The 13,048-nt window shown below is 54.1% G+C and overlaps 1 protein-coding gene and 1 pseudogene across 1 annotated transcript; one reads left to right on the plus strand and one right to left on the minus strand.

The window, feature by feature from the left end:
- Positions 1-621: 621 nt before the first annotated feature.
- On the plus strand, positions 622-2,407 carry LOC124705698 (protein ALP1-like). The gene is made up of 2 exons (XM_047237408.1): positions 622-629; positions 1,017-2,407. Exons 1-2 carry the CDS (start codon positions 622-624, stop codon positions 2,254-2,256), a joined length of 1,248 nt encoding a protein of 415 aa, XP_047093364.1. The 3' UTR covers positions 2,257-2,407.
- A 308-nt stretch (positions 2,408-2,715) lies between these two features.
- LOC124669851 lies at positions 2,716-6,584 on the minus strand (annotated as a pseudogene).
- Positions 6,585-13,048: the final 6,464 nt, after the last annotated feature.

Genomic DNA, 13,048 nt, shown 5'->3' on the forward strand with positions numbered 1-13,048 from the left:
CAACACCACCACATGCACTTCCACCATCCTTCCCTGCATTTGAAGCATCTCTTTGTGTCCCAGATCCACTAGCTACCTAAGCAGTGAAGGGCAACTGGAAGAGCTTGCCATGAAAATCGACAACCTACCAGCAAGGATTTTAGTAGTATATGTGCAGAAGATTTCCATTCTAACTACCTCAACACAATTCCTGAAAACACTCTGCCGATCCACCTTCTTCAGTAGGCCACAGACTGACACAACTTGGTTAATTATGTTCCGTTCACACCAAGGTGGGAGCAAACCCCTAATTTGAACCCAAGTTTCCACCAGTGTCTCCACAGGTTCAAAATCATCAAGCCATTTAACTACAGACACAGTGACTCCCTCCTTAGCTAGTCCCAAATCTCTAAAGCTAGAATTAGCAATAAGTTAGACAACGAGTCGTTCTTCTGAAGCTTTATTTGAAGTTTTACCTCACTGTAAAGTAGGAGGCTGTGTTGATCTTCTGTAAACAGTTCATGTATCCTTCAATAGACATGCCTTGGACTCGCATATGTTTCTGTTGTACCACTCAGATAGATGTAATATGAGTGGAACAATGTTTCACTTGTGTTATGTCAATGACTTGCGTACTATACCATGCAGTGGTATGCTGGGTCACCACAGGTAGCCAATCACCTGCTCAACTGGGATATGAGGAGGAAATTTTACCAGGTAATTAAGACCAATCTCCTAGTTCCCTAATCTGCCAGGACCAATCTTCTCTGCTGATCTCTCCATCCTCGATTTGTCTACATCCCAAACTGATGTAGAGGGTAAGGAGGATAAGGAGCTTTAAATCAAGGCGGAGGCACTGCACCAGGCATAAAGCCATAGGGGCTTGCGGAGGAAAAGGGAAATCAAAAGTGAATTACGGAGTAGCTAATTTTGCCTCCAATGTTTATCGAACGTTGGTGGGGTCTTCTTCCCAAAGCAGTGTGAGGTGAGAGGAAAATGGAGACCCTAGCCTAGTGGGGGTATGAAAACGGTACTAGGGCCGTGCACGGAAACGTCCGGACGGCCTCACTGTCCCTGCTCGCGTCACCCCGATCCATACAAAATCCTTCCAAGCATCGACAGCGCAACCACCACCACCACCATGCTCTCCCGCCGATGACGCCGCCCCAGCCCCCGCCGCTCCTCCTGCTCACCCACCACCTCACCACCGCCACCGCCGCCGTCTCCGTGCTCATCCTCGACCTCCTCCACCCCGACCCCACCTCCCACGCCCGCAACCGCAAGCGCAACCGCAGCGACGACCCCGACGATCCCGACGACCCCGTCCTCGACGTCCCTCCTCCTCCTCCTCTCGCGCCGCCGCTGCCGCCGACGAGCCCGGACCACTACCCGCTGGCCTTCCGCGTCTCCGCGCCCACCTTCCACTACCTCTCAGGCCTGCTCGACCCGCTCCTCTCCCACCCCTCCCTCCAGCCCGCGACCCTCCTCGCGCTCGCCCTCGCGCGCCTCGCCTCCGGCCTGCCCTACCCCGCGCTCGCCGCCCGCTTCCGCGTGCCGCCCTCCGCGCCGCGGGCCGCCTCCCGCCGCCTCCGCCGCGTCCTCCTCGCCAATTTCCGCTTCTGGCTCGCCTTCCCCACCGCCCCCACCACCACCACCCCCTCCTGCCGCGGCGCGCTCGCCTGCGCGCGGTTCGCCGGCCCATCCGGCCCCCTCGCGGCGCAGCTCGTGGCCGGCGCCTCCTCCCGCATCCTCTCCCTCGCCGCGGGCTTCCGCGGCGACCGCGCCGATCTCGAGGTCCTCAAGCTGTCCTCTCTCTACCACGAGGTCGAGCAGGGGAGGCTGCTCGACCCCGCGCAGTACCTGGTCGCGGATGGAACCGGGTACCCGCTCCTCCCCTGGCTCATGGTGCCGTTCCAGGGACCAATGGCGCCCGGCTCCCCCGAGGCGGAGTTCAACGCCGCGCACAAGGCAATGTGCCGCCCGGCGAGGCGCGCCGTAAGGAGCCTGATGGGGTGGGGGGCCGTCGCAAGGCTCCACGAGGAGGAGAGTCCGCGGGCCGCCGTCACGTGCATTGGGACCTGCGCCATGCTTCACAATGTGCTGCTGGCCAGGGAGGATTACTCTGCATTGGCGCCTGAGGAGGAGGGGGATGAAGCCGACATTTCTTCTGGGGCAATGCAGAGCCGGGGAGATGGCGCCGCAGTGGTTGATGAGCGGGCGGTGGCGCTACGGAGTGCATTGGCGGCGACGGTGAGCGACTGGCGGACGCATGCCTAGCGCACTGGTGATTGTCTAACAGTCCCTGTCATTGTTCATTCTTTTGGATCATATTGTTTGTGTAGTGGTGAGTTGTTCTGTTACATTCGGTTCTTTAGTCTGTTGGCTGCTCAATAAATCAAGTAATAAAGTTAACTATCGATTCATCCAACCTATTGTTCAGGTTATTTTTTGGTTGCCATTGATCTAGCTCATTTTGATCAATGATTTTTCCTTCAAATAACTAGAAGTAGATATATAGACCAAAGCATCCAAACAGATTACAGATAGACAAAATGAAATATTACTTGCTAGCTTAGCGCTCCATCTCTTAAACTAGGTGTTCATGCAAATCCATAGAATCACTACATTTGATAGGGGTAAGGCTTGTAGCAACTTTTCTATGCAACATCACAGAATATTGTTCTTATACATTACAGCTTCAGCTAGATGTAGGAATATCAACCACAATACATAACATTATTCCACTAGTGAGAGCAGAGTTTCGACCACATGGCGCATGCTTGGCCTTCTGCTCCTCTCCTCTTCCACACATGCTACTGATATCTTAAGCAGCATGATTGCTTCTGAATGGTTGAATTCTCCATCCAGTCTGTAGTCAACAAACTCCAGAAGCCATGCCCGATCTTTGCCTGCCAGTTCCTCTTTAAGAATTTCAGTAGAGTATCTAACAGCCATTTCCACCTCCTCCTCGCCCTCAACCATCCAACTGGAATCCTGAATCCCCTTCACCAATTCAAGAAGTACTACTCTGTAGCTGTGAACATCCGCCATACCAGTGATTAGAAGATTTAGAGCCCATTCTGGTGCAATGTAACCTCTGGTCCCATGCAATCTTGACAACATTTGTGCGGTTGATCATCATTGTAGTAACTTCACCAGTCCAAAGTCTGTGGAGGCTCAAAGTCCTTATCTAACAATATGTTGTCTGGTTTGAATTCACAATGCACAATCCATCCAAGACACTCTTGGTGGAGATAGGCTAGTCCTTTCGTCACCCCAAGTCCACTATTATACCTTTGGCCCCATGCCCCCATTGGAGCACAGGAGACAGGCTCTGGGAATCAAACAGCATAGTGGCTAAAGAACCATTCTCAGTGAACTCGGAAACCAAGAGCTTGTGTGTCTTCTCGACAAAAAACCCTCAAATTCTGACCAGATTCATCTGATAAATTCTTCCGACCACACTTAGCTCTGACCTGAATTCCTGATCTCCTTGGATCACATCATTTAGCTTATTCATTGCGACCTTCCTTTCATCATCAAAGACTCCATTTTAAACTGCTCCTGATCCACCACTTCCCAGCTCTTCTTTGAAGCAATCGGTTGCCTTCTGTAGCTCATTGTAGCTAAATATTCTGACCTGCCTCGAAATTATGATGTAAACTTTATCTGTGATCTTCACTCTTCTCTCCCATTTGTAAATAACCAAACACCTGGCAATGATTTAGACCACTTCAATGAAAAGCTGGGTTAATGCAGAAGAAAGGAACTAACCAAAGTTGAACTTGTACGAGCCATCCTTGAACATTTGCGATGAAGTGTTGGCCTCTTTTACATGAACATTGCATACATGTGTTACTGTAGGAGCTAATTCTGACGAAGACAATGCTCCCTTGGGAACATTTGCCTTCTCCCTGACGGTAAAGCTTGGCAATCAGCATTGTCCAAGCACACATGTCTGCACTCCAGAATTGGCACATGCTCGGCGTAGGCAAAGTCATACTGTCATACCCATAGAAATCAGTTCTGGCGAGCTTTCTGAATGCGAAATCCTGGGTGGGCATGATGTTTGCCTTGCGCCTGCACCCTTTGCTCCAATTGCTTGCATCAACCACCTGGAAGCCCTCAAGGCAAGAGCACTCGAGCTTCAGTATGTATTTACAGAGGCTATTTTTTCCACACAGTTCATGTATATCGCAGACTCGACGGAATGCCATCCAAGTGACCAACCGATTGCTACTTGTCGCGATTAGGCTATACAACCTAAGGTTGCCATCATAATCCAGAGTCAACCTCGTCATGTCCTTATCACCAAAATCATAATCCAGAGTCAACAAACCTTCAAATTCATAGTTGTCGCTGGCGACAAACTGGCCTGTCTGTTTGAGAACAGCAATAATGGATATTGTTGTAAGTAGTCCCCTGATTTACCAACTCTTTGTTGAAAGGATCAAGCTAGTAAATGCTACTAATCTCAGGGCTAGATGAGTTTTAACTGAATGTCGCTGTCAAAGTACAATGTACAGAATACTGAATAGAGCAAACCCCTGGCAGATGCAGACACCAGCTTCATCTGTCTAGTGGACGCCTATCTAGACCGGTGATTGTCTAACATTTGTCATTGTTCATTCTTTTGGATCATATAGTTTGTGTAGCCGTGAGTATTCTATTACATTCTGTTGTTTAATCTGTTGGCCGCTCAATAAATCAACTGCCAAACTGACTACAGATAATCCCAACCTACTATTCGCGTGTTAGATCTGATATACTCCGTCCATAAAAGGATGTCTTAGATCTATACACTAAATAGTGTCTACATACATCTGAATGTAGACAAATCTAAGACATCCTTTTATGGACAGAGGTAGTACTTCTGTTTGCTATTGATCTAGCTCATTTGGATCAAGGATTTCGTCTTCAAATAACTAGAAGTAGATATATAGGCCAAAACATCCAAACAGATAGATGAAATGAAATACTTCTTGCTAGTTTAGACTCCATCTTAGGAAACTAGGTGTTCACGCAAACCCGTACAGTCGCTACGTATGATAGGGATCTGTGCAACATCAGACAGACTATTATTCTTATACATGGCACACAAGCAACTAGATGTAGCGATAGTGACTACAGTACATAACATTATTATTCTACAAGTGAATTCAGAGTTTCAACCACATGGCTCATGCTTGGTCTTCTGGCCCTCTCCTCTTCGACACATGATACTGCTATCTTAAGCATCACGATTGCTTCTGAATAGTTGAAATCTCCATCCAATCTGTGGTCAACAAAATCCAGAAGCCATGACTGATCTTCACCTGCTAGATTCTCTTTAAGATTTTCAGTAGAGCATCTAACAGCCATTTCCACCTCCTCCTCACCCTCAACTATCCAACTTGAAACCCGAATCCCCTTCACTAACTCGAGAAGCACTACTCCGTAGCTGTAAACATCTGCCTTACCAGTGATTGGAAGATTTAGAGCCCATTCTGGTGCAATATACCCTCTGGTCCCATGCACTTTTGACAACATTTGTGTGTTTGACCCTCGTTTTAGTAGCTTCACCAGTCCAAAATCTGCAATCTTGGGCTCAAAGTCTTTATCCAACAGTATGTTCTCTGGTTTGACATCGCAATGTACAATCCATTCAAGGCACTCATGGTGGAGATATGCCAGTCCTTTCGCCACCCCAAGTGCAATGTTGTACCTTTGGCCCCATTGCAGTACAGGAGATAGGCTCTGGTAATCAAACAAAACTGACGCTAAAGAACCATTCTCAATGAACTCAGAAACCAAGAGCTTGCATGTCTTCTCGGCACAGAACCCCCAAATTCTGACCAGGTTCATATGATAGATTCTGCCTATGACACTGAGCTCAGACCTGAACTCCTGCTCTCCTTGGATCACATCATTTAGCTTCTTTACTGCGACCTTCCTTTCATCATCCAGCACTCCGGTTCGGGCCAATATATGCTACTAACCTCAGGGCCATTGTAGATGAGTTTTAGCTGATTGTCACTGTCAAAATACAGTGAATAGAGCCCTGAGTAGAACAAACCCCTGGCAGATGCAGATACCAGTCGTATGGTCCGAGTCATCGACTGCCATGGAAGAAGTGTGTCTGTCGGCGAGTCGAAGTTTCCCCAAAGGCTCCGATCATGTTGATCCTTGACGACAAGGTTGCCGTTGTCCAGAAGGTGTGCACGGCTTGCAGAAGTCGCGGTCGTGTTGGTGCTCCAGACGGCCGTGCCATTGTAGTCAAGGAGGGCCAAGCTCCCGTCCTTGCGGAAGGCGAGCCTGGACCCTCTGCCGTTCACCGGCTCGTCTCGGTTGGCCGTCCAAGCGACGGTCTTGGCCGCCGAGCCGTTGAACCAGATGGAGAAGGTGAAGGCGTTGGTGGCCACCCTGTAGAAGCCACACGCGAAGGTGCCGTTGGGCGAGACGAGGATCGTGGTGGTGGATGCTGTGTTGTTCTCGATGGAGACCGAGGAACCTCTCGCGAGGTAGCTGCTGCCATGATCATGATCCTTGGCAAGAGCAACGGAGATCAGCAAGAGAAGGAATGTGATGGATCTGGTGAAGATGCAGGCACCTCTGGTGGCTGCCATGGCAATCAATCTGGTTCAGTCTACGTACTTCCCAATGATACATCCAGTGGTACAGCCATGTATATATCGCGCATCTGAGTGTTCAGGGCCCCAGGGTTCACATGGCTTGCGTAAACCCAATAATTAAGGGTGTCAAGTGGGATCCCACTTTTGTCCCACTTGTAGTATAATTTGATTTTTTTAGTACAAATTTTGATATCAAAATTTGAACTACATAGTACAAAATGACATCCCACCGGGATCCCACCTTGACACCCTACCAATAATCCATTGCTAGCTGTAGCATGTACTGTACTTTCTGCTGCTGTAGGTCGGAAAGGGACTGGACGACGGCTAGTCATTAAGGGCATCTCCAACGGGCGACCCATCCCGCGTCCGGATGGGTCCAGCCGGACAAAAACCCGGCCCAACGCGGGGACGCACCGCAAAAGCGGATGGCCGCGGCGTCCGGAACGACGCAAACCCGGCCCAAATCTGGGCCGGGTTTGCGTGGCCGCGGATGACACGCGGCGTCCTCGCGTGTCCGCCCTGTCCGCGTGGCTGGCCCACCTGTCGGTGCCCTAGTCCTATTAAATGTGGACTGGGGAAGGGGACGGTCCCTATCCAGTCCCCACTTTCCACTCCGGCCGCACGCGCGAGCTCGAAGCTTCCGCGCCGCCATGGCCCCGGACGCGAGTTCGAGCCTTCCGCCAACGACCACGAGGCCGGCGGCAGCCGCGGCAAGTCGCGCCGCCGGCGTTCGCAATGGGGCCGCCGGCGCCTCCCGGACGCGAGCGGATCTACGTCACCGTAGCGGTGGCGCGGATGTTCGGGACGCCGGCGTCCCAATGCCGTGGGGGACGTGCACCTCCCCACGGCCGGCACCCGAGCCCGGATCGGGTTCCGGTGCCGCCCATCCCGGCGTCGAGCCGCGCCCGCTACGCCGAGATCCGGAGGCGCCGCGCTCGACCGCCGGCGGACCTCCGGCAGGACCCCGCGTACGGCGACGCAAGTCCCAACCGGGACTTGTGGTTCGAGGCTGGAGCACGATGCGCGGCGGCGCACGTGCTTCACATCCGCGACGGCGCGGCCTCGCGCGCGCGCCGAGCACAGGCCGCTGGCGGGCTGGCCGCCGCCCCGGCGGCCTCTACATCAACGAGCCCGCGCCCCGGCCCCGGCCCGCAGCCCCAGGAGGAGGAGAACGACCGGAGCCGCAGGGCGGCGCTCGCGGCGTCCCGCGAGCGACGAGGACCTCGACGAGCTGGCCAAATGGCCGCTCCTCGCCGAGACGCCGCGCACCTCCGCGCCGGAGGAGGCGGCCGGGAAGGCCCGGGAGGACGCCCGGGCGGACGCGTGGGCCTTCCTCGAGCCGGCGCGCCGTCGGGGTGGAGGCTACGCGTCGGCGGCGCTCCGGGAGGAGGAGCCGCCGGCCGCGCGCCCGGCGGAGCGGGAGCGCCCGGCCACGCGAGCGGAGGAGCGGCTCCGACGAGAGTCCGCGCGGAGGGCACGGCCGCGCAGGCCGGCGAGCCCGCCGAACGCGCACTCCGCCTCGGGAAGAGGCGCAGCTGGGACCCCCGGCCGGAGTCCCCGGTGCCCTCCGGCGTGTCGAGCCGAACGGCGCGTCGCCGCCGGGGGCGTCGTCGTCATCGACGCCGACGATGACGAGTACTACCGGGGGTAGTATCGCCGGCGGCCACCGCGTGCTCGCAAACCCCGGCTAGGGTTTGCTTTTTTTTAGTTTAAAGCCATATATGGCTTTCTTTTGTGTAAAATTTGCCCAAAATAGGGCTAAGTTTAATGACCAACTAGTTTAAATTTATGTTTTGTTCTTTTCCTTTTTTATTTTCATTTTTGTTTTATTTTATTACCAATGCGCTGCGTCCGCGCGTTGGGCGTAGCGTGCGACCCAAACGGACACGCGGACGCGGGGCGCTGTCCGGGTGTCCGTTCGGCCACGCAAACGACCCAAAACGGACGGTCCAGCGCGTCCGTTTGGATCGTGCGGTTGGAGATGCCCTAACCCGTCGAGCACGGCGATGAAGACGACCTCGGTCAGGTCATGCCAGTTTCTTGCTTCGTCTACTGTGCAAGTTCATCGAGCAGGGAGGCCCGATGGTTTAGCAATGTTGTTTTCGATAGTACCGGAGACGCGGGCTACGGAAAACTCTTAGTTGAACCGCGCGGCATATGAACCGGCCGCATCGACGGATGACAGCAGCAGGAGATTCGGGCATTGAGTAGGGGTGGGCAGCGTATTCACACATGGATAGAAGGTATCAATCGCGTATCAGAGCAGAGGTACAGGGTGCGTAAGATGGTCCATGGCAGACATGCTCTGACGACACGGCCGCACGCGCCAGAAAATAAATGACCGGTGACCATGGTAGACCACGCTCCGCACTAGTACACCACGCTCAGCACTGTTTATTGTCTTCAAGCTTGGGTCTCGCAGAGGATAGGATAGAAATCGATCGGTTACGCCAGGAATCACTCCTTGTGCTCACGCAACAGAGTGTAATGTTTATGATGGAAATAAAACCCCTCGTTTCTCACCTGATTTCTGTTCATTCTCGCATCTCATGGTGCGCCATGAACGACGATGGAAATACTGATCCAGCCGGAGCGCCGGAGGGTCGGATGAGCTGCAGCCTGCAGACAGCAAGGTTTCGGCCCTTTGAGGGATCATGGGCAGCCTTCATCTATCACTATCAGGTCTAGTTCATCTCCAACATCACGTATAGCAGTCCAGAAATTGTGGATGCAGAACAACAGCTGCCGGACCTCGCTGTTGGAGCCGGTCTTGACGCCGAGGCTGCTGAGCCTGGGAACTCGCCCAGCTGCGGAAGAACCTGTCCTGGATCTGCGGGAACGCCGCCACTGCGGGTCAGCGGAAGCTGGGGCGCTGTGAACTGATCCAGTAGGAGATGAGCGGGATCTGAGGTGCGGTGCAAGCACCCGGGAGCTGATGCGACGGCAGATGCTATGTGGCCGCCGGCGTGACATGAGGCGAGATGATGCGGCGACGGTTGGTTCTGATCCGGTGCGGGGGCACGACCTGATGTGACAGTTGTACGGCGTCGGTCGACATGCTCTGGACGGCAGGAAGGTCGCCAGCGATCAACGCTGTTTTCCTGGACTCATGGCGCCAAGGGGATGAGCAGAGCAACAGGCCGACGTTTAGATAGACGAAGACCATCTCACCTGACCTGGATCTGTGCGGTCGTTTTCGTACTGACTAAATCAGTCCTGAGGCTCTACTGAGTGGCTTGGGACCATCTTCCTGCGTGGGGCCATGTACGTACCATACGGTAATAATTATTCAATTTACTGAAAGAAATACCTGTCATCATACTGGTCCCACTCATGACGTGGACCAATAGACTTTGGAGTTCCCACAGGAGCAAATGTCTCCAGGTTCTGAAACTCCACTCTCCGCGGGCTACGTGCTACACTGCTGCTATCGGTTCTACGCTGTAGGCCTGTAGCTTGGGCACACCGACTGACTGATCAAGCTCATCTTGTTATCTGTACTGTGCTCCAGTCCGGTCAAGCACGGCGGGCGATGCTGAGGGCATCTCCAACCGGGCGACCCAAACGGACGCGCTGGGTCGTTCGTTTTAGGCCGTTTGCGTGCCCGAGCGGACGCGTGGACGGAGCCCCGCGTCCGCGCGTCCGTTTGGGTCGCGTGCTGCGCCCAACGCAGCGGCCACCCATTTGGCCATTTGGCCTATTTCTTTGGAAAATAGGTCCTCTAGATCCTTAGTTTGATATATAATAATATCTCGTAAACATAGAATAATATATAATAAACATAAAATATTATCAAATACCATAAAATATTATCAAATGTACCATGATAAATCAAATAAAATGTGCCATAGTTTGAGAAAAATATAAAAATTACAATTGAGATTGTCTAACTCAATTTGGGCGCTCGAGGATCTCCTTCGTCTCTTCTCGAACCAAGCTCTCTTCGCCTCGCTCATGTTGGTCAAGTCGGCGTTCATGATGAGGTTGTCCTCGGCTTGGCGTTTGAGCTCAACTTCCTTCGCCTTCAGCTCCACCTCTTTGGCCCTTGCCATTGCTATGAGCTCAAGTTCTCTCTCTTTGAGCTCAAGTTCTTTAGCTTTGGTCTTGGCCTTGACCTCTTCAATCTCAAGCTTCTTCTGCTGGACATCAAAGAATTTCTTCCTGTCCTCTTCTTTCTCCCGGCGCCTCCTCTCATCCCTCTTGTCCGTGGACACCTCTCTCGTCCGCATGCATCTCCTTCAAAGTGCCATACAATAGCATGGACGACGCATCACGCTTCATGTCGGCTTTGGTTGACTTGTGGCCGCGTGGACGACTTGCACGAGAAGCGGAGCTACCGCAAGGCTGCCCACCATCAAGGTCAATGACCGTGGCATCTTTGGCAGGATTGTTGCCGACCAAGGTCGCCATGTAGCCCTCGTACCCCTCCCGGAACTTGGGGGTGCCGTGGAGTTCCTTCCAACAATGAGGGAAGGCAAAGGTCTTCTCTCCATTGTTGGCTTTGTAGAATTCCAAAGCTCGCCACACCTAGAGCAAAGCGAAACAACAACGATAAACATATGTGCAAACATCGGAAGAATAAGTTGAGGTTATGAATCATACCAAGTCCTTCACACCCATGCCACTAACGGGGAGCCGCCTCGCGTGCTCATACGCCGCGTGGAACTTGTTGCATTCCGTTTGAATTGCTCCCCACCTCTTTTGGAGCGATATTTCGCTGCGGTCGCTCTCAAATGGCTTCGTCCATATTTGCGATGTTCATGGAAGTATTCATAGATCCGGCGCTGCATCGCGGACCCTTCTCGCTCGGCACCCGTCAACGCATCTTGCCCGATGGTCAACCATCCATCGACGAGCACCTTGTCCTCCTTCTCCGTGTAGTTGGCGGTTCGTTTGCTTACCCGGCGACCTCGAGCTTGTGCAGCTGCGGCTTGTGTGAGGCCCTCACCGAACAACGGCTCCTCAATGTTTATGCTGCCGGGACAGTGCGTTGTGCCCTCCTATGTGTCAATGGGAGGTGGCCGGGGAGCTCGCCGTGTCGAAGGATATGGCAGGGTCGTCGGCATTGTCCGCGCGAAAGACGGAGGGGCCTCGCACGGTGGACGGTGATCGCGCGCGTGCGGCCGACGGATCGTCGAACAGAGTTGCGTGCACCGGATGTCGCAGCCTGCTCCCGGTGTTCTTCGGGCCTTTGGAGTTTGCCGGCGCACGGTTCGGGTCAATGGACGAAGGTGACGGCCCCGTCATGGACTCGCCCACCTCCGGTGACCCATCCCGTGACCGGTACGCCCGCCGCCCATGCGCCCCCATTTCGTGCCCAAATAGGGCGGTCGGTGGGGCGCTTGACCTTGGAGGAAGGGGTCGGGTCACGGAGGAGGCCGAGCTCCCCACCGAGGCCGCGCCGGTGCCGGGGATGATCATGTGCCGGCCGAGCGCCGGGTGGCCGTAAAATAGCATGGCCTCGCTCGCTCTTGAAGGAGAGTGCTCTTCGCCTCCGTCTTGAGTTGGAGAAGCTGCTCCGCCGCCCGCCGCCGCTCCACCTCGGCAGCGGTTTCCCTCTTCCGTTGGTCGAGCGCCCTGCGGCGGTCGGCCCTCTTCTTGCTCTCGAGCTTCCTCTGCTCCGGGGTGAGGTCGGCCTTCGCCTTCTTCGTCGGTGGCCCGGGGGGGAGCTCGGCCACCGCCAGTTCAGGAGCCGCCTCCACGGCAGGAGCGGCAACGGCCGCGGGTGCCTCCTCTCCGATGGTGGCGGTGGTGGCGGTGGCGGCGGCAGTCGCTTCGTCGGCCATCTCTAGGTTTTGGGAGTACAGGTGGAGTGTTTTCTCGTTTTGGGAGGCAGACAGGCGGGCCATGGGCGGACAAGGGAGGACGCGAGCGACCAGCCTTTCGCGTCCGCGGCCACGCAAACTCGTCCAAGATTTGGGCCGGGTTTGGGTCGTCCCGGACGCCGCGGCCATCCGTTTTAGGGATGGGTCCGCGCGCTGGGCCGCGGTTTTGTCCATTTCGACCCATCCGGACGCGCGGGCGCGGGATGGGTCGCCCGGTTGGAGATGCCCTGAGGTCTCTACTCTCCAAGGCCGGCTAGCTTGACCGGCGCTAGAATCACATCACTGAATTGAAAGGACCCTCACGTAACTTCCGTTGTTATCGTCGTGTACTTGAATTGCCTCTGCCCTTGACCGGAGAGAGACTAATCTGGTGTTGACTAGCAAGGAACCCGTGATTAGATTGATCCAACTTACTGTTGTGTTAGATTCATGTATTTACATTTGCTATTAATCTAACTCAGTAAGATAAAGGCTTCTTCTTCAATTAGTAGATATATATGTTGGCAGGCAACTACTATTCACAGAGGGCCAGATGTCAATACATGTACCGGTGTGACAATATGCAGAAAACCCCTTATAGATGGGGATGTACATGAAAATGTACTATATAACTCTTAGTGGGTCAACAAC

The sequence above is a fragment of the Lolium rigidum genome, chromosome 1, assembly GCF_022539505.1.
Source record: "Lolium rigidum isolate FL_2022 chromosome 1, APGP_CSIRO_Lrig_0.1, whole genome shotgun sequence".
Classification (NCBI taxonomy): Eukaryota; Viridiplantae; Streptophyta; class Magnoliopsida; order Poales; family Poaceae; genus Lolium; species Lolium rigidum.